This window comes from Egretta garzetta, unplaced genomic scaffold (assembly GCF_000687185.1).
Source record: "Egretta garzetta isolate BGI_Z169 unplaced genomic scaffold, ASM68718v1 scaffold81, whole genome shotgun sequence".
NCBI classification, from domain to species: Eukaryota; Metazoa; Chordata; class Aves; order Pelecaniformes; family Ardeidae; genus Egretta; species Egretta garzetta.
The window spans coordinates 5,634,713-5,657,322 of NW_009258671.1; the positions used below are offsets into that span (position 1 = coordinate 5,634,713).

Genomic DNA, 22,610 nt, shown 5'->3' on the forward strand with positions numbered 1-22,610 from the left:
CCTATTAATCCAATTTATTGTGTCCTAATGTCAATCACTGGAATGTTATCGGACAATGGTCACTTCTCAGTTAAGTGGTATGTATGCAGAATCCTGATATATCCAGGAATAAATTTAGCAATGGGGAGCATGCTGTTCAGAGGAAAATCCAGACTTCTGCAGTCCTATAGATGCCATTTGAAGTTAACAACTTCCATCAGTGTCTGAGGAGCAGTCAAGGACTATGATTGTTCAAAGAGTTGCAGCTAATTAAAACTATCACAAAGAAAACCAGAGAGAGAGGAAAAAAAATACTTCTTTGTTTTGAACAGTTCTTATATGTATAATTCCATTTGTAATTAAGATTTGTATTGGTTGTCAAAGGGCACTGTTGAAGTCTAAGCTATAAACAAAGCCTTTGTCTTCTTATTTCTTTGCAGCTTGTAGAAAGTTTATCTTTCATTTGTTTCACATTTCATTATTTAAAACAACATGAAACATATTTTTACATTTTGGAAAGCTGATGAACAAATGTGAACATAAATATTTATTTTTAATTTAGGCGTTGTAGGCTGCTTTTCTCTTCAAAATGTGTCAATCTCCCTTAAAGTATGAACATAAAATATTTAAAAGCATGTTTGTTTTTGTTCCACTTAGAAATACTTTTGGACAGCACTCAAACTTGCAAAGTAGGGTTAGAGCTGGTAGACAAAGGAGCTAGGAGGGGGTAAAATTGTGTCTCTCATCTGACTGGTGAACTTGGGAAAAAAAGCGTGCTACTGTGGCTGTATATAAACTGGTACCATAGGTATCAAGCAGGTTACCTACCCAGGATGGACTAGAACATGCCTTCAGCTGAGGTAAATTCTGCCTTGCCATGGAGGGCAATAGCACCGGCTTCTGTACTGCCCGATTCCTACCTAGGGCACCCCACACAGGGCTAAGTACACTGTTTTGCCAGTCCCAGAGGAAATGCAATTTGCTGGGAAAGCTTTGGCACGCCTAACTCTCCGTCTCCTGCTCCCAATCCTGCTATCAGCCATAGCCGCAGTTGAGCGAAGACAAGCAAGCAAACGGCACCCATGGAAATAGAAAGCATCCCGGTGTCGCCAGTGCAGCCAGGCCACAGTAAAATGTTCTGCTCCGTGCTGGATGCTTCTGTGTGTATCCAAGTGCATCCGCAGCTTTCCTCTCCTTTACTGTTTAAGCTATGAAAAAGTACTCTTGAGAGAGGGACTCAAAAGAAAAGGGCAACATTAATGTCAAGAATCAAGTAGCTGAAAAAATCAAGCCGCTCTCTACGAGTGAGCTGGACTCCACCGAAGTCCCAAGAGCATGGGCCAGCTGCTAACAGAAGGGCTGAAATGGGCTGGCTGAGATGTATTTTGTTAAATTACCCGCATGTAGTTCCCTTCACGGAAGCACAGAAATTGGAAGTAAAATGACCTATTTCAGGAATGCTTGCTGAAGCGCTGTCCTTTCGCTATCCTGCCTACCTGAGTCTTAGGAGCAATTTAGTACCAAGGATTTCCAGGAAGCCGCCCTGGCCTGTAATTTTCCTTGGAAGCCCATTCTTCAGAGTAATCTAACTTGCCATAAGGAAGCTCGCCGTTCTCCTTGATATTCCCACCCAGTGCTCCCTAATTTGAAATTTCACTCCCTTAGCTTCTGTAGTATTTACAAAATACAACAGTATTTGGTGGCCTCACAGCTATTTAGCATACTTTGCACTACCCATCCCTAGTGCGGGTTTTCCGGGGGACACGCGGGCATTTCATCATCCCTTAGAGAGCCTCAAGGGGGAGTGTGATGGGCAATCTGGGCCACAAAAAAGCCACGGCTGTACCTGCCTGTGAAGCCTTTACTATTCTTGCTATTTACACCCCTCCGGTAGTTGCAGACAGCTGTATCATGTTCTCCCACACTTCCCAGTTGTCACTTAATGGAGCGATGCATATTTAGTTCAATTAATTTTGCTCCATAAATCAGTCCCTCCAGCTCCTTAATCATTTACTGACTGCTTAACAAATGCATTTGGATGGAAAGACACTAATGCTAGCGACAGCAAGACTTTTTAAGGGAAATAAAAGCTTTGTGTAGACAAGACACAAGCCTGCCAATCTTGTACCCTTCACTTGGATGTTTTTTTCCAACAGAAAATCTACGCTTCAAATATTTATCAGCCTGTAAAAAGATCATCATTGAATTTTTCTTGCAATTAGGCAAACACAAACAGTTAAAATAGAATAAAATATGTGCTTCATCTGAAATGTATTCTTCTTGCTGTCAAAAAAGTAACAACAGGATAATTATTTTATTTGAACTAAAAATTGAAAATGAAGGTCTAGCTTTTTATAAAATGGAAAAAAGATTTCAAAACTCAAATAGGAAGTGAAATAAAGTATTTTCAGGGCTGAAAAAATTGTTATAGGCAAGTTCATCTACGTGGACATTAAAATACGTACAGTAATTCCAAAGAAGCAATAAAACATAATCTAGATTTTATGTTTAATGTTTCCTGTTTGTAATTTGTCAGGGAAAAGGAAAGGGTTTTAGAGGATATAAAAGCATGGTCAAGAAGCACCACACGAGAGTTTTTTGATTCTGCACAAAGGGGTATTGGTGAGCTGAAATTGGGGAATAAACAGTCAACTAGAAAGGACTTCACTACTGCTTTAGACCATCTGCTCTCTGTTACGGACAACCCATCTTCTTTAATATCTTTTGAAAAAGTGTATCGAGCCCCATTTGAAACGAAGCTAGCTTTTCTGCCGTCCCTCCTCCCTCCATTTTCTCTTGGCCCATTGACCAAGGACATCCTTCCAAAGTTGGTTCCAAACCTCTGATTTACAACCTAAATTTACTTAGGTTATTTACAGCCTAGTGTAATTTATGTCCAGTTGTTTTTGGGTCAGCGCTGTCCTTTAGCTTAAATGTCTCTTCTTCGTGACTGTTTATCTTCCCAAGTACTTTTAAAGAGCAACAACACAGGCCTTTGTTTTGCTAGGCAAAGCACGTGGGGCTCCTGTAGTCTCCTCTTGTAACACAGTTCTCCTTTCCCCCCACCATCACAGCAGTGCTTCTTCCTCTGTACGCATTCCAGTTTTGAGTTTACACAATAGCAATCTTACAGGACTCACCTCCAATTTTGTAGGATGGAAACAAGGATTCTCCTTTTGCTTCTCCTGCACAGCATCCTAGAGTATAATCTGATCATGACTAATGTAATTTGGCTTGCTAATAGATTTTTTTTAAAGGGTCTGCCAAGAGAAATAGTCTAACAAAATGCAGGTCCCTATCTGCCACTGTTAACTCATCTGGGAAATTCCAATTATTTCATTATTGGTGGTAACAGCGCAGCCATACACATACTACATCCTTGGGATACACACACAGTATCAGAGGGAAGATGCAATTTGTAAAAACGTAAGGGAGAAAGCGAAGAGAGACAAACGTATAATGCAACTAGATTCAGCCTTCTAACAGATAAGAAAACCGATGCCCGGGGGCGAAGATGTAAGAATCAGCACTTAATTAAGAAGCAAAGACAGTTCTTTGCATGGGTCCTGAAAGATGCGTCATCCCTGGGAGAAAGACCCTGCTCCAATACAATTTAAGATATACAGTCCTGATCTTTAGTTGTGAAGACAGATGACACTCCTCAATTTTTCCAATATGGAAAGACAGTAGATCGTTTAATATCCAAATTTTGAGACTGGATTCCACTCTTCTCAATCCTGCCAAGATTATAAGATGTAGGAACTGAAAATCCTTTGATAATGAATTAATTTGAAATAAATTAAACTGTTAGATGTCTTAGTTCCTCTGTTTTCACAAAGACCAGGGGACCTTTTAAACATTTTTCATTTGTAGCTATTTTACCAGTGAGATGGGAGCTGTTTTGATCATTCATTTTTTGGACTATATTTTCAAACAAATGCTCAGTCCCACCTAATAATAGAGAAAAAGCAAAAGTGATGTATGTATAATGTGTTAATTCTCATTACTGTGATGATCTGCTTCAGATATCCATCAGAACAAGACACATTAACACACATATATTATTTGGTAAACGTTTCTATTCATGCCAGGTAGCCAAATGTTTACCGGGCAATAAAAACCTGACACATGTTGGTATCTGTGTGTTCCAAATCTCCTGGGGCCACAGAGGGGTCTGCTGAAGAAGAGAAGCGAGCCTCTATGCTTCTTGCTGAACTGGAGGCAGACAACTGCCTGGAGACGAAGCAGCAAGTGAAGCTTGAAAAGCTTATGAAGTTTTTCCCTAGTGGTCAAGTGAGGTTGAAGTACCAGGGTTATAAGAAATTAGCTTTTGCAACATATCCTTTTGTTGACCTGGAAGATAAGGCACATTCTTACAGTGCTCATAAGAAGACAGATGTAATGATCTTAAGCTCTTGAGGCAATACTGACATCCACCTGCCAGTAACAAACTAGTAAGCATGGAGCAGAATGTATGTTGCTTAAACTTTCTCTGAAATGGGTCTTTTAAACATGCATTATTATATGGAGCTTTGATATCTTGGGAAATCTGCGTATGATCTTTCTTCCTCCTGAGATTCATTTCTAAATCCAGGGCTATGACACCAAAAAAAAAAAAATAAAAAATCATGTTTGTTCTTTCAACTCTATACTACATTTATTTGCCATCAAAAGTCTTTGGTCCCTGCTGTAAATCTGTCTAATACTCTCTCTCTCTGATATAGGCAAAATCTTTCTAGAGGTTGTTTTTTTTTTTTTTTTTTTAAACCCTGCTGTGAAACATGAAGGCCCTAACATTAAAGCTGTCAGACTCTCAAGTAAAAAAAAAAAAAAAAAAGCAGAAGAGTGCTCACAGATGCCTAGCCAAAATCCAAACCTAGTCCACATACACAGCCAGCAAGAGAGGCCAAAAAAGGCTGCCCTGTTTGTATTACAGAAGAAACCTCTGCCTTCTCAAAGAGAAGCACCATTTTGTGCAGTGGAACACCCAATAGAGAAAGGCACCGGGCATGCACTTGTAATCACAAAAGGGCCTCGATTTTAAAAGCCTCCAGTACCCCCAGCTGGGACAGTTTTTCCAAAGCTTTCAGCAGAGCAGAGCAGGCCTACTCAATTAGCCCGGGCAAGGCACGTTTGGCATCGTGCCTAAAAATACTGAGTATCACTGGTGGTTAAAATCTCTGCTAGCCAGCCAAACTTTTGCACAGGGGTGTTTGTTAAAAGCTCTGCTTCCGCTTCTTCACTGGCTAACTTGCTCTTTGGGGAAACCCCCCCTCACCTGTTCCCTTATACTCAGACCTGTAGGACAGCACAAGAGCATGCTTATAAAAAAACCCAACTGTAAACCATCCCCATAAAACAATCATAGCATCATAGAATTGTTTAGGTTGGAAAAAGACCTTTAAGATCATCAAGTCCAACCATTAACCTAACACTGCCATCCCACCATGTCCCTAAGCACCTTGTCTGCCTGTCTTTTAAATACCTCCAGGGATGCGGACTCTTCCCTGGGCAGCCCGTTCCAATGCTTGACAACCCTTTCAGTGAAAAAAATTTTCCTATAGAATCACAGAATTGTTTAGGTTGGAAAAGACCTTTAAGATCATCAAGTCCAACCGTTAACCTAACACTGAAAAAGGACTGAAACAAAAGAGCAGAGGTAGACATTAGATTCACCAAAGAGGGAACCAAGTCGCATGTCTGAAGAAAACTCCAGACATCAGCCGTGCCTTGCTATTTGGGCTTTCCCCTTGGCTCCCCCAGGAACGAGAGGCACACAGAAGATTACCTACCAAAGACAGCCAGCCCTTTCACCTGCTGGTGCACCTGGCCGAAAAGCTGGATCTGTCAGCCCCGTTATGGTGGCCCACGCTTCCCCCGTCAGGCTGCTACAGGAACGAGTTCGGCTTGGCTGTCTCGGCACTATGCTCAAGCGTCTCCAAATACCCTCATCTCAGTGAGATAACACAGCGACCTCTCTGGGCTAGAATTTGATTTTAGGTGTAGCTCTACAGAAATGAAGACACCGAGCTGTCGAGAAGCACACACAGGGCATACTCCATCTCAAAATATTCTCACCTGCCCTACTTCTTCCCCCTTTCTGCAAAGGCAGCAATTTACTGATGACTCTTTCCAGAACTGCCGCAGAAGAGCGGAGATGTAAGTGTTAAACACACAGACAAGGATTTGTAGGGCTAGAACTTTATTTGAGACTGCAGTAGCTGTAGCATAAAAGAAATAAAACGTCTTCAACTTCCAAATTTCTCTTGCCAGATGGATCCATAATTAAATCATTTGCACAACAAATAAAACAATTGAAGGTTGCTAAGTTTTTAGGTAACTGCTTATTCTCATCCACACAAAAAGTTAATGAGATGTTTTGGCTAAAATGTTAAATGATACTCCCGTAAAGCTACTCCAAAATCTAAATTTAGACAGATTGTTACAATGCCACAGATGCTGCAGATGGTACAGGGACCCTCTCATATTGTATTATCATTATTTACTAAAACATTTTAAAAATTGCATCAACAATAGAATTTAGCCAGTTTCTATGTATCTCTGCCTCTACTCAGTTTTCATTCACGCTGAGCATGAACCTTATTCTAAAAGTAATCAGAATGACTGAATTTTGCCAGCCTTAGCTATGTTCTGGTGAAGAATCTTCTTTATTTTAGGATAAGAAGTTTTAAATCTTCCACTTTAACGTGGTATTTGAATTTATCTGAAAGCACATAACTTATTAGCTGCCCTGAGGACCAAATCTGGTCTTGGTGCCAGGGCAAGGCAACATTCCCCTAACAAGGCTGACTGTGTAACAGCAGTAAATGAGTGGGCCTGATGGTGAGGAGTAAGCAGAGAAGCTGTGGAGTGGCACAGTTGCGGTTTCCATCCCTAGCTCCCTGATGGGACAAAACCTGAGTGAGCCCAGGACCGTGACTGACGATAACCAATGCATCTCCCAGGAACTGAGGGGAAAAATGATGGGTGTTTCCCGGTGCACAATTTGCTATGTGTCACTGCTTGCAACAGCTTGTGCAAACGTAGCCCAGCACGACTAGAAATGCCCAGGTTTTCTCATAGCTTATGTTGTGTTTTAATACCGTAACGTGCTTGAGGTAAAGTTCAACCATTGCTCACTTAGCAAACATCTCTCTGACCTATGGGTTACACTTAACAACCCTATTTGATGGGACAGATTTGAATGGGTTATAAAAGGAAGGAGGAAGAGTTTAGCCTCAGAAAGTGGGATTTCTGAAATCACCACCATCACAATTTCAGGGTGATAGAGTCAAATTAAAAACTATTCGACCCCTAAGTAAGTCTGATCTTAAAACACAGAGAACAATAAAATAATGAAAGTAAAACCTGGCACTTACCCACTTCAGCCAAAGTCTTGATACATGACTCCACTGAGGCTTTCTGCGTTGGGTTTGGCCAGGTACAGTTGTAAATTCTAAAAGCAGACTGCAGCAGCTGAATAAAAACAGGCTGGTGCGTCTGAAAACAGAAAGATAAACATGGCACATTACCCTGCAGAATCTCGTCACAACTGCCCTAGGGTCTGACACAACGTAAACCACATGCCAGGGGTTTTCAGCTTGTAGACTCAAGTTACAACTCCATTAAATTCTCTTTGCTCTTCAGGACTGGAGGGAACAGTAATCAATGCTGCACCCCTAAAAAGGCCAAATCATGCAATTTTTCCTCAGATGCCACTGATATCAAGCAAACACAGTAGAGAGCAGAAGAACGGAGGAGCCTTCCCAGTTCTCAGGTATGTGTCCCTTTTGTCATAGGACACGGCATTTTTCTCATACAAATACAAAGACAGAGCATTATTCTGCAAGTATGCCCCCTCCAATGAATTTACAAGAGCCAGGAGTAAATCTGATTGTACTGTCTACTGGTTCAGAGCTTAAGTGATAAAAATTAAGAGTAAGTGTTTCAAAGAGGAATTAAGCTGCTAGCCAGTGGCATGAGAGGGGACAGAGAAATTAAAGGAGGATGTAAAGATACAGCATTCCTATCTGGGTAGCAGAAGGTATCTCATTAACGGTCTGAATAACATATTTGTCTCTGTCTCTTTTCCTTACCTGGAGGCTGGTGCTGTTATCTGAAAATGGCGAATTGAAGAAGCCACTCACAATGTTCATTACCGGCTCGGTGACATATTTCTCCAGAGATGTGTCTGCATGTTTACGATCTGTGGTTGTGTTACAAACCTTCAGGGAAGGAGGAGGAAAAGAATGAGATTTTAGTTCTTTTAAATAAGCAAGCCTTACTATTTTGTATTTATTACAACACGTGTAATATTTCTTCTTAATACAAACCCAAATGGTTTTTACACAAAATCTATCAGTGCTAACTATCCTAGAGTTCAAGCTGTATTTGTGATAGCTTATCTTTCTTCTTGGAGGTCCACATTGTCTTTTGAATACCCTTCTCTTCTGAACTAGCTCTTTCCAGTTGGTTGTCTATTCCTTCCCACACGGTGAACGAAGATCCCCCTAAATCAGCACATTGCATGCCACTTACACATTTAGACAGATTCGAAAAGAAAATGGACCTTTCCTCCCATTGCAGGGCTGGTTGGAAGAGGCTTTAGAGATGAGACATGAACACCTCAGGTTAGAGAGATTTCATGTAATGTTTGACTCCTCTCTACAATCAATCACCACAAATGGGTGGCGAAGGTGAAGCTCATTTGCAGGGAAAATGTTTAAAAAAGAGGGAAAGAAAGGAAATAGCATAGTCAATACCAACAGCCTTTAGGATTGTAAACTGTAAGACAGGCAGCATTACTTAGGAAAGCCACATGGGGAAAATACAGAAGACAAGCTAAAAACAATGAAAGAAGAGAATGGATGGTACTGGGACAACTCTGGAGCACAGAAGGATGATTAAGTGGTGGGAGGATGTGGGAAGATTTGTACAAAAGTTTCCTGAAGACACCCTTTGGTACAACACTAAAAGTTTGTTGCTGCATAAAGATGTCATGCTTAAAGAAAGCAAAAAATTACTGAGGTGGATTGCATCCTTCAGCATTTCTTTACTTCTTTTCAAATGGGTGAACATCTATACAGGGTCACATTGACTTTGCATATGTCAGTGTGAAGAGTACTAAAAGGAGCCCACTGAGAGCCCAACGGTGAGAAAGGCAAGACTGGACAAATAAGAAGTACGGACTGTAGTCATACTACCTCTTCAACAGCCTTTAAATAAGCAGTTCTAGTCATGTTTAACAAGAAATGAAAGGCAAAGCTGTTCTCTCTTTCACCTACGCAAGCCACAGACTACTGTAATGTTCTAGGGAATCCATGTGAGAACAGAATTTATTTTGTTTACAGCCTTTGCATTACTATCTGAGCATTTAACACACAGTCATGAACCTGTGCAGTGCATACTTCCCATTACATCGCTTTACGGAGGGGGAACTGAGTCCGGAGAAGCTGAGCAAATTGCTTAATTCCGCTTAAGGTCACAGAGAAAAGTTGGTGACAGAAGCAGAAAGATAAGCCCCAGCACCTGCATCTCAGGCAGGGCAAACGCGCTCCCTAATTGCACAGTGCCGCTGCCGCACTCGGGCACGACAAGACGGCAATTTCACTGGGAGCGTTTTAAGGAAGGTCACTGATGTGACATCCAAAAGCACCCATGTTCAGGGGAAGATATAGCTCACGGGAACACAAAAGCATTTTGAGTCGGACACGCAGGCACTGTCATGTGGTAGGCAGAGGAATAACCAAATAAAACTTGAGACCTACGGAAACGAGGCATCTTGAGGAGCTTTGCTTGTCTGCTTTTCTAAAATCTGTCAGATAAACAAGTCATGCCCCCACGTAGTGCATTTTTTATCACCTCAGGAAAGGAAATATTTTGGTCACAGAAGCTAAACAGAAATAGCAAATTCTTCAGCCCTTCAGTTTTGGGAGGAGTATGACACCACCACCATCACCCTGAATCCTTATGGAGGTAACAAAGATTCGGTTAATAATCCAAACTTTTTCAAAAAAAAAAAAAAAAAAAAAAAAAGAAAAGATTGTGGAACTAAAAAGCTCTTGAAGTTCTGCTTTTAATTAATCTGCATGCCAATTTTGTCTGAAACCAGTAGCTCTGAGGCTCAGTGCTCCTGGTCCCAACAGGAAGACAGGGAGCAGTGCGGTGCTAGCATGGTGAATTCAGAAATCACCAAAACTAAAGTCCAAAACGCTTTTAAGCTTTCCCCTTCACGTGTCTAAAAAGCAGAGCCATATGTGGGGATGCCACTCTGCTCCAATACTGGTCTGAAAAATTCCCAGCACAGAAGGAATTCAGAAATCCTCTCATTTGTTCTTATCCCTCTGCCCTTCGGGGACTGAAAAAATGTTTCCCTGTGGAAGAAAAAACCTGAAATGCATGAAACGGAGAGATGAAGATTGAGAAAGCAGTGTTTAAAAACCCCCTTAAGAGGCTTTGGGACCGAAACTCACATGAATAACACTTCAAAAATTCTGCAGAGAAAGCCAGGATGACTTTACAGCTGTCAGATCCTGGCTCTTTCTTTAATCCTGCTCAGAGTACAGCTGCTGACTTACAGGCTGGGCCACACGCAGGAAAGGGAAGCCTTTCCTCCGGCAGCACCCACTTTGCTCAGCGCAACGCTTCAAGTCACCCACGGGAGAAAGTAGGTTGGCAGAAGCTGTAGAAACAGGGTGTCTTTGAAAGCGCGACTGCTTTTGGCAAACTGAATTTATACATGAATCCGCCTCATGCCTGCTTTGCAATGTATCACGTTGTTGAAAGAGAATGACAGCTGGGGACTAAATATTTCCTTCCTGGATCCAGAAACAGATAAAAAACAAAAAATTGGTTTCTTTTTTTTTTTTTTTTTTTTTTAATAAAAAAGGAAAGAATCCAACCTGAGGATAACACTCTCCATCTTTCACCTTCGTGCTCTCTAATAACAGACTCGGACTCAAAGCTCACAAACTCACCCACTGACAGGCATCTGTAGCAGCTAAAAGAAAAGCATTTCCCCCTTCCCCCACGCAAAAGCATCCCTTTTAGCTCGCTGGAACACAGAGGATCAAAGGGCTCTTTTTCTAAATGCTTTGAAAGCTATTGTGCCATCTTTCATGAGGCTGACAGCATTCTAACTATCCTGATAGCTACATAACGCTGATGTATTTATAACACATGGGCTCTTGCCTGGGCCCCAGAAAACCAAACCTGAACAAATACACTGAATAACCCGGAAGGTACAGGCTACCCACGGGGACCTCGCTGAAGAGCGGGGCAGGCCAGAGCACTTCTGACATGCTCTTGTAGCCCTGAACCGGGAAATTAAAAGGACTAATTAGGCACCTGCCCCAAGGGCTTTGCAGGAGAGCAAGATCAACCTGCATTTTGCCATTCAGTGCCAACAGCACACGCACAAAATACAGCACTAATAATACACTCGCTCTTCACCTCCGAAGACCTGGAGTCTAATTTCTCTTAGGAGAAGGGTATGAGAAAACAAGCTCAGTGGTCACCAGCATCAGGACAACTCTACATTATTTGGCACGGTGCGGTTTGTCCCCAGGCTCGTGAAGGGAACTGTGGACAAAGCCCTCCTTCTACAGCTCTGCCTCTAGTCCAAGGGCAAAGGAAATTGGTCACATTCAAGGGCTAGGGAGGGTAGTCAGTTTGGAGGGTCAGGGCCAAGACGTATCAGGAAAGGGCAACTCAGAAAGGGAATTAAACAGGAGAAAATACTTCTTGGGAAAAAAAAAAGCAAGGTTAAAAATCAGAATCCTGCTTCAAGAGGGTTTCTGATCTTAATTTTCAAACAAGCTTAGTTTGTCCAGAAGGGCTTTCACTGTAGAATGCGACCACAGAGACAAGACGCCAAGAAGGCCAATGGCATCCTGGCTTGTATCAGGAATAGTGTGACCAGCAGGAGTAGGGAAGTGATCGTGCCCCTGTACTCAGTGCTGGTGAGGCCGCACCTTGAATACAGTGTTCAGTTTTGGGCCCCTCACTACAAGAAAGACGTTGCGTTGCTGGAACATGTCCAAAGGAGAGCCACAAAGCTGGTGAGGGGTCTGGAGCACAAGTCTGAGGAGAGTGACTGAGGGAACTGGGGTTGTTCAGTCTGGAGAAGAGGAGGCTGAGGGGAGACCTTATCACCCTCTACAACTGCCTGACAGGAGGCTGTAGCAAGGCGGGGATCGGCCTCTTCTCCCTGGTAATGGGCGATAGGACAAGGGGGAATGGTCTGAAGTTGCACCAGGGCAGGTTTAGGTTGGACATTAGGAAAAATTTCTCCACAGAAAGGGTTGTCAGGCTCTGGACTGGGCTGCCCAGGGAGGTGGTCAAGTCCCCATCCCTGGAGGTATTTAAAAGAATGATAGATGAGGTGCTTAGGGACATGGTTTAGCGGTGGGATGGCAGGGTTAGGTTAACAGTTGGACTTTATGATCTTTTCCAACCTAGACGATTCTATGATTCTAAGACAAACAGCAGGGAAACAGGGTTTGCACAGGTCCCATTACTGCTGGAAATGGCTACCACCAAAAAAAAGAGAGCACCAACATACCTGCCTTAGCCTGTTCCCAGGAAAAAAAAAGAAAAAAACCCAACCATAAGTTCTCTATTTCACAGAGAAATGGACAGGTCCCAGTGCCTATCATATAGCACAAGTCTTTGCACTCATTCTTCTTTTGGCCATAATTCATGGTGTTTTTTCCCAGTAAGTTTCAAATAAATTATTTTGTGGCGCACTATTTCTTTGGGGTAGATGTCTGCTGCAGGACTGAATTGAATTTACCTTTTTTTCTTTAATTTCAACAAAATGAAGAATGCAAGGAGTGAAAAGTTAAGGATTATGAAACGTAATGGGCCATTCTGAAAGACCACAGCTCTACACCTGCCTTTCGCATCAGCACTGAGAATGGAGTGGCAGTAGAAAAAAGGACAAAAACAGGCCAAAGTGAGAATAAAGAAGGAACATGAGCCAAAGAACTTCTTGATACCTGATCCTCCCTGTACTAACAGAGTAAAGCAAGAGGATTACAGATATGGGTTTTTTTTTTTAGTCACTGCCATAATGATATGTAACACACGCTCCCAGAAGATGTACACAGACTCTCAACCCTGTACATACATCCAATTTATTTTTCTGGGAGAAAAGAGAAAGGAACATGCGTTCCAAGATGTCATTTTAGAAGGAGAAGTCTGCTAGTAATTAGCAAGTTAAATTATGATAAATAACATAGAAATGACTGTTAAAAAAACCCCAAAACAAACCCACACCTGTTCTGTTGTCAACTTTGAAAAATAAAGTCAATAGAAGTTCACCAAAAAAAGTTATTGCCAGTTCAGTGGCCACCCATGACTATACCGTAATACTTAACATCTCATGAAGCTTACCCTTGCCATATCAACAAGGAAATTCTCAAATAACTTCCAAATATGGTTACTGGCATAGATTTCTTTCATTTCCACTTCGGTGTCCACATAACAGTGGTTAACAAAATTAACATAGGCTATCTTCACCTGCAGGAACAGCAAAAACACAAACACTATGAAATGGAACAGTAAAAACCATTAACGTGATGTTTTCTAGCTGCAAAAATAGGGAACAATAAAGATGACCCTTCCAGTACCAACAAACACTAATAACAGTAATAATGCATATGTTCAGTTCTCAAGATTTAAGAAGCACAGCAACACATGTATTAATGTACTTACTGAAAGATCACATAAAGAAAAAATTGAAAGGCTTTCCAAACATTCTTACTCCGACGACAAAACCCCCACAAAACAAACCAATAATAAATCTGATATTTAAATGCTATTAAGACTACAAGGGCCTGGCTCCAAAGCCAGGAGCTGTCAAAACACAGGACACCCCTGCACTTGCTGGTTGACTGCTGTGGGTTGATGCCTTGTGACAGGCTTGCCAAATATAAAAAAAAAATTCTTTAGCAGAGCTGGGCCTGTAATCCCTACATCCCCCCAATCCTAAGGCAGTGCTTGCATTTGGGGTGGGTGTAACTCAGATCTAAATGGAAGAGAAAGGTTGTGCAGCACTGGGACTGAGCCACAGCAGCACAGGGCTTAACAGGAGGACCACAATCTCACTCCTCTCCTGCATTACAAGTTTGCACGTGCACACCATAAAAATGGATACCAAGTGCTGGAAATGTATAGATTAAATATAAACATATGCAGATACACTGAAAATTTCTTGTCGTGGTCAAAGGATAGGAGATAGTTGCATATGTTGAATGCAGTCAGGAGAAAACTCATGTCAGACTTTTAGGTTTCATTTGTTTGGGCTTTTTTTTCAACTAGCATATGTTGAAATTAATGTTAGGTGGAACTTTTGAGAAAAGCAAACATTTTTCTTTTTAAGAAAAGAATCAGTTGATCACAAGGGGACTTTTTCATGGCACGGAGGGAGTCTTTACTTCTGCAGGTCCCAGTTCTGTTGATATGAGCCACATTTTATCACTAGATAGCCTGCAGAAATCCGTCCAACCAATACACGGGGCCAGAGAAAGCTCCTTGCAAAGACTTGTGAAAAGATTTCTTTTGATCACATCAGGTTTGGTGTAAAACAACATTCCCCTTCAAATCAACATGAGGTATCACAGCCCTGCTGAAGCATGACCAGTAGTAGCTGCAGAATTGGGCCTCGATATGCAGTGAAGAAAAATATTTGCTGGACTGCAGTTGAATTTAATAAAACAAGACTTCACCCAAAACTCCCACTGACTCCAGCATGGCCAGAATATTACCCATCATTTCCAACAAATTCAGGCAGCGGCAAAACATTGGCTTGACAAACCACTCAGCTGAATCTTTGCAGCTACAGCCAGAAGTTATCAGAGCATTAAACTCTCTGAGTGGCTGGGCAAACCCAGGAAAACAAAACAAGGTGTCTGCCCCAAAAAGCTGACAATCAAAGCATAAGGGACAAGGAATTTTTAAGAAAACACTGGCTAGCCTTTCTCACTTAGTCACCTTAATAAACACCACCTTTTCCCAGCCCATTTTCTGTGCAAATATTCAACTTGTTGGTATGTTATAAACAACACAACATTTTCTGAGTTTCTAAAAATGGTAAGTCTGCTTGCTCATTCAGTGAGTCTTACCTCAGGTATGCAGTCATCGTGGGTTACCACTCTCACTATGTCATCCAGTGGCAGAAGTGAATTGCACTTGATCTCTGTGTATACGTTCTTGCCTTCTGTACAAGCCGCTAGCAATTCCACTAGAGTGATGTGATATGCTAAGGGTCCGCTCTCGTCTGCTTGATCTCGCTCTGAACACATCATTTGGAGTAGGACTGGAAACGATGCTCTGTCATTGTAGAATATCAACACATCTTCACCGCCATTTATCAGCTGAAAAAGATGTCACAAAGTTTTAAGCACCCTGCACTACAGTCGTTTTGGACTTAATGATTTTAAAGGTCTTTTCCAACCTAAATCATTCTATGATGTTCCTAATTTCTTATTTTGTTCTACCTTTGAGTATGCAAAGACTGTCTAGCTAAAAAAAAAATCCCCAAATTTGTGGGATGTGGCTTACCAAGTGCACATGTCAAAACAATATCCACAACAAACTTCTGCTCTTATCTACATAAGTGCAAATCTGGAATAACTCACCAAGGAGTGAGCTAATGCAAGGTGAATCTGAAGTTTAATTTCTACGTAGCTCTGTGTTTACCTAGGACAGTATGCCATCCTTATTATTCCTACCATCTCAATGTTTGTTTGAAGTTAATTATTACCCTCACCTCCTATTGTGAGGCCAGGATGCATTATTATCTCTGTTTTACAGATAGGGACTTGAGGTGCAGAGATTAAATCTTCCATGCTACCTCACACAAAAAACCCGTGGCTCACCCAGAATTTAACCAACCTCTTCTGTGCCCTTGCTCAGCATCGCAAGCAAAGGATGATTCTTCCCAACCTACGAATATTTGGCAGGTGGGTCTTGACATTGTCGGTGTCATGCCAGCACTTCCATTTAACAGAAAACTGGTGTACGTGATAAATATTTGATTTTGCTGCAAGTGCACTGCTAATCTCAAAAGGTTTCAGAGCAGAGGTGGATGCTGGCAGCCCGGTCTCAGCAGATCTCAGAAGAGTTTTGCTGTAATGCTGTTTTGAACCCACATGGGAAGAACCCCCCTTAGGGACATGGTTTAGCGGTGGAATGGCAGTGTTAGGCTAACGGTTTGACTTGATGATCTAAAAGGTCTTTTCCAACCTAAACGATTCTGTGATTCTATGATTTTACACTGAATAGACCTACTGCCAGCGCTGCTCTGTGAGCTTGCGTGGAGCTGGGGAAGGCCAGTAGTCCTGTCTTCTCTCCATCACTTTCCTTTTGAGCATAATGCACTCTCAATGAGGATGAAAATCAACTCCCATAAACCCTTCCTAGCACCGAATACATCCTGGCAGCACAACAGCTGTACGTATTTTATGAGTAAGGCACTTGACATATCCAAGTCTGTACATGACATGAAATCCTAGCATACTGAATTCAAGGGTAGAAATAAAGGTTGGTGGAGCTGTGGAGAAATGGGAAAGCAGCAAGAGCAGGAATAAAATTAGTCTCCCAGAATGAAAAGTCAAGAAACATTTTATTACATTTTCCAGGGTTTCAACATTTCAGATTTTGAATTTACAACTTTTCTGATTGTGTTTTCCCTTTTTCTTGCTTACTTTTACTTTGACAATTGGATGGAGTGAATTATTAATTCAGTCTTTCCTGCAATTACTATTTCTCATTTATCTTTGGGTTTTTTAAATGTTTCTGCTTGTGACTTTTCAAAATAGACATTTTCTGGACAATCCACAGTACAGAAAAGAAGTTTTTAAAGGGCAAGTGCTAGGGAAGGAGGAAGAAGACAGTACAGGGACCCAGATAGCATTAATTTCATTGCACTCAATGGCAAAAAAAAAAGGGGGGGGGGGGAAATATGAGATTTAAAAATTTTGCAAAATGTTGGAAAATTGGCCTAACTTCTTAATATTGATGTCTGGAATACTATGCTCTTAGGACATTTCACATACAAAATACTAAAAAAAATCCACACCAAGCCCTCTGGGAAGGTATATGCTATGCCACTTTCTATTAAGTTGTTCACCACATGCCCAGAGTTGTTTTCCACTTGTGTACATTTTGCACAGAAGAGAGGGAAGACGGCTCTTTCTACGTTCCCCCAGAGTTACACTCTTATGTCAAATCCAGACCGAATCTGTACCAGTATTGCTTGATATTTTATCGTATCAAGTCAAACTGACCCCTCATCCTTTCATGTACCTATCGCTGATGAATGAGGAAGAAATACCAGGAGATAGTGAACTTGTCAAACATGACGCTGCATGGCATGCTTGCTATATACTGACTATGAGGAACCACAAATTGAAGCAGATGATGTTGCATCCACACAGGAAGAGCTAAAAAGGGACAAGGTCATCATCGTAAACGCAAAGAAGAAGACATCACCCCCTTTCCCCAAGTTATCCACTTTTAAATGTGATTTGTGAAGGGCACCCAAACATTGACCCAAGCAGATAAAATGATGTCCCTCTAAAAGCAGAAAAGAGAAGTATCCAGTGTTAGCCAAAGTTCTCAGTGAACATCATGTGTTCTGTGATGGGGGGGGGGGGGACCCAAAAAAAAAAAAAAAAAGAAAAACAAACAAACAAACAAAACAAACACCAAAAAACCCAGCAGCATTTTCTTCCACTAAAGTACATTTTCAATGAGTTAAGAACTCTATGGAAGTATAATGAAGGTTGGTCAGTATCGGAGCCGCTGCTGATGCTCCAGAATACTATAGATAATAGAAAACTCTGCTGCCACATTGATCTGGTTCAAAAGTAAATTCTGCTTTCCCTTTTGTAATAATGTTTGCACTGATAGGCACTGTTCTTCCAGGAATCAAAAAAGCATGCTTGTAATGAGAAAAAGTGCCCTAAGGAACCTTTCAGGTCAGTAAACATCATTACTAGCACTCTACAGACACGGGGACCAAGGATATGAGAAAAAGTGAGTAGCCAGATCGGGAATGTTCAAGGCGTTTTATGAAAGTACTCTTGCGCAATGGTGCTCCTTTATCTGTAGGCACTTTCTAAAACATGCAAATATGATCAGTTTATCCCTTACTTCCAAGTAAACAGGAATAAGCTACAATATAATTCCCGTGGGTAAAAGAAAACACAAGAGTAGTTGAGGCATGCTGTACGCTCATACTCTATCTTGTCTTAGGTTGACATGCCCCATCCAGAGGCACAGAAGAAGTTACACCACTTGCTTAAGGTCTCAAAGTACATCTCCGTTGTCTACGGAGAAACTGTCCTGGCTCCATGGCAAGTTCCAACCATTTGGCTACACTGTTCCCTTCATATTGGATTCCCATTCAAGAGCCATTCAAACTTCACTATTAGTACCCGTTTCTAACAAATCATAATTACCTACCTGTAATTTCTTATGTCTTTTTAAAACAGATCATCATCTTCCCCTCCTACATCAAACTAGGAGTGCTCCCTCCCCCCAGCAAATTCCTGCAGGACTCATGATGTAAATGTCACATTTAGTTCATTTAGATTTTCATCATGCTGTCAGCTTGAAAATGTGATATGACACTTTATCTTTGTGCTATTATAGGTCAGTAACAAAATGTACTTAAATTGAGAAAAATCTAAAAATTTTGTCTGATGAGAAAGTAAAAACCTACAAGAAGCTGTGGTAGAAGGGGAAAAATCTAAAAGCACAAAGGCACAAGGACTGTTTGAATTATGTAAATCAAAGGCTTGTAATTGATATTGCGTGTTAAAATGCTTCAGTCAAATTGAAAAGGTTGAAGTGGATTCCATTAAAGGTTATCCATGTAGACTGAAGTTTTATTTTCTTAATTAGAAGTTTTTCCTCTTTGTTGCTGTGGAACAAAATCTCAGCAGGGTTTAGTTTTGTTCATACCAAAACTAGAGCTTATCTCTGTTTTCTTTGTGAAGATGTCTCTTCAAAAAAAACCAAAAAAAAATGCACGTTGTAAAGTAAAGAAAAATACTCCTTGGACTCTGATCCTGCCTGGACTTTTTACCGTATTCAACTTTACCCACTTATTAATCTCACTGAACTATTAACATAATTACAGTTAAATGCACGAGCATGTGTAAGTTGAAGACTTCATTTATCACACACACTATATATCAAATCCTAATTGCAGAGAAGTCAATTAGGTATTTTCCTAGTAACTTTATTGGCATAGAGATTTGTCCACAAACCATTCTGTGGAATTTACTGGGTCAGACTCTGAATCTAGCTAGCTAAAGCTTAGAGTAGCTCTACTGACTCTCACAGAAATGCTCTGGAACAAAAGAAACAAAAGAAACTAGTACCTAGAATTGTTGCATGGTTATGTGCTAAAAAAATGGTCTACAATGCTATCTAGACAAATCCATAGAGGTAAGAGCTTCTTATGTGGCAAAACCATGCCTTGATATGGCAAGTTTGGTGTGTAAATGGCATCCTAAATTGCAGTACAGGAAAATGAAGGTTTATGTAACTCTGAGATTTCCATGCTACATCATCTACAAATAGACATCTCTGTATCACCATGCTAACACTCATGTTTTCCTTCCACTAGTTATACAGATGGCCTTACAAAATTAGATTAAACTCTCCAAAACGTCTGCTAAAATATTCATTATTTGTGATACCGTTTAAAATTCTGAAGCGATGATGCCATTATATCCCATTGGTATGAAGAGCAGAAAAAGCAACCTCAAAATACTAGTGTGTTAAAAAGACATCGCATGAGTGATTAACATACGAACCCTTCGCTTACCTCTGTCATTACCATGTCCTGGCATTTTTTCACGTATTTGCCATCTGCTTTCACAATGGTCTGCAGGAAACGCAGGTACTCCACGTGACGGCCATGGGTCTCAATGCAGTGCACAAAGTGCTGCACCACTCTTTCACTAATTTCATTACACAGAAGGTAATTATTCATGAAGATGTGCCGCATGGTTTCAGCTTCCAGGAGCTAAACAGATTGAAATCAAACCAGCCTTATCAGACGATCAGATTGGTTTTGAGATTGAAAGATTCACAGGGCTGTAGACTAGAGAAAGGCACATTGGTAAAGGGAAATTGGAGAAGTCCAATGTGCATCAGCCCAGCAATTAAGCGGTGACCTTAGGGCCTAGCTTTCATTTACGATGGGATTTCCCCACACTTTCCTACAAGTACAAAATGGTCCTAAAGTGGGCATAAACAAAATCTGTGCCCACGTGGAAGATAAAGAGACACACATACACATGCCACACTGCTAGAGCACTCTATAGGGACTTTGGTATACAAGACAACTGAGACCACATTCATCCCACTCACCATCAAACTTCGCATTGAGGCAACCACATAAGATGGCTGGCTACCTCTGGCTCCCTCTATGCTTGACAGAGGCAGGGATTTCCAGCAGGCAAATAATTGCACGTGCCATCTGATCACTCTCTGAGAGAACATCTCTTTCCACATTAACTACAGAGGGAGCCTAAGGCTAAGTCTCTACTGGTGAGTAGCACAGTACAAGAGGAACAGACCTGTAGCAAGAAAGGGATGCTGCTGAGGATCCAGCATCCACACTTTATGCATTCTGGGAGCTTTTGCTTCAAACGTCCTCTAGTTTGGTCCCTTGGACTAAAGGCTCATGAGAGTCAGGTGTGCTCCTAGAGTATACCTTTCTGTTCAGTGTCATCTGAAAGGAATCCACACCACGTTTGCTCCATAATGTGAACAAAAGCACAATAACTGGCACGATCAAAAGATCAGCTTCCAAAGAACAGAAATGCAAGTGCAAGCAGGCTCCATATTTGGCATCTGAGTTAAGTGTCAGTGTTGGATAGGATGGAGTCTGGGCACTAGTTCCCCCTGTGGTCCAGTTCAGTGCCTTTCACTAACTTCACAAAAAAAGCATAAATAGAAAATAACAGAACAAATGCTTCCTCATGTACACAGGCCAGGGGGCTACAATCCTAATAGTCACCCTCTTTCTAATAAAAGCAAATTCTGCTCAGTAGATCTGCCACTGAGCAAGGTGTCATTCTATAGGACTGTATCTGCAAACACCACATACATATGTACACTTAATTTTCAATTAAAAAAAAAGGGACTGTGACAGAGAGTTTTATTGTAAACACAATGATTTAATAGAAGGTCAAATTTTAGATTATTTGAATCAAATGGAAGCATCACCAACAAAAACGTATGGGTCTGATTCTGCTATCACACATGCTTCATGAGAGAACAGTCACAGCATCTTCTACCCTGACTTATAGCCCATCTGCGAGTGAGTTCGGATGAATAAGATCAGAGTCAAGCTGATGATGTGACCCATGTTCATAGAGCTTTTCAGTAAAGCACTCAGGTGATACTGTTTTCCACTTTTAAAACTGCAACATTAAAATCACTGACGTAAAGAGAGAGAAGACAAGGAGAGAGAAGAGAAAGCAACGCGGGCATAATTTAGTGAAATTATTTATTTAGCACTGTCATTTTTCAGCAAGTCCAAATTTACTTCCGATTATAATATCCTCCTTAAAATGAAATACTCACCCCTGGAGTTAAGAACAAGTTGAGATTTTTGTGGAGGAGAACTTGATTCTGAGGATTTCCTCGACAGAAATTCTGAAGAAAAGTGTGGGCTAAATTCATAACTTCATTCATCTTCTCATCGCTCTGCAGAAAGAAAAGACAAACTCATCAGCTGGGAGTACCTAAACATACTTGCTAAAGCTGCACAACATGAATTCAGCTAGGAACAAAGCAATTCTCCTAAGCCTTTTATAGGGCAGGAATTATCCCTCTAGCACAAGCAACTGATCCGGTTTTCTTCAGGCTATACCTTATTCTGAATCCACTTGACCACAGGGAGTCACAGAGGTACGGGCACAAACTCAAAGTAAGATTTCCTTGTGCATGGTTATAATTTCCTTGTTAAAAAAAGCGCCAAGTGGCTTGATTTTCAAAAAAAGCTCTCTAGCCTGCATTGCCTTTAAGCTTTTGAAAGCTTTGGCTTTTATATGGCTATGTATAGGAACAGATGTATGTGTGCATGTGTGTGCACACCTACAGGCATACATATGTTCATACACATACTCCTCCACAAATATATGTCTAGTTTCATACCCATTTCATATTCCTCTCATATAGTATTCTAACTATGATTTGATGAACCATCTATATGGACAAGCACTATTCTACTGAAGACAGCTGAACCCAGTGTCTGTATCACATCATTAGCATACAACACTCAGGAAAACGTAGCCCAGAAGAGGTTTTACCTCCTCTCAATGCTTCCTATAAGATCTAGAAAGATGTGTTCTTTAAAAGGCTAACTAGATCATTCATTTGTACGTTCAATGCCACTAAATCAGTACAAAAATCACATTATCTTCTGAAAAACTTGCAAGTGGAACTGGGTTAGAGGCTTCCACCACAGAAACAAAGAAATTATTTCAGACTTGATCTCTGAAAGCTTTTTGTCCAACTTCTGAATCTATGATAGCACTCACATCAGTACCCAACAGTGGAATTTAGATGCCCTGCCACAAGCTCCATTAAATCAATACTCC

At 41.1% G+C, this 22,610-nt stretch overlaps 1 protein-coding gene across 1 annotated transcript in view; it reads right to left on the minus strand.

Annotated features, from left to right (window-relative positions):
- Positions 1–22,610, minus strand: part of ITPR2 (inositol 1,4,5-trisphosphate receptor type 2) — a 240,872-nt gene that overhangs the window by 133,261 nt on the left and 85,001 nt on the right. Inside the window, exons 30-35 of the mRNA XM_035888507.1 lie at positions 21,592–21,714; positions 19,823–20,023; positions 15,105–15,356; positions 13,375–13,500; positions 8,076–8,204; positions 7,359–7,479 (exon numbers count right to left, since the gene is read on the minus strand). Of these exons, the coding sequence (XP_035744400.1) occupies positions 7,359–7,479; positions 8,076–8,204; positions 13,375–13,500; positions 15,105–15,356; positions 19,823–20,023; positions 21,592–21,714 (952 nt within the window). The remainder of the gene's footprint in view (positions 1–7,358; positions 7,480–8,075; positions 8,205–13,374; positions 13,501–15,104; positions 15,357–19,822; positions 20,024–21,591; positions 21,715–22,610) is intronic.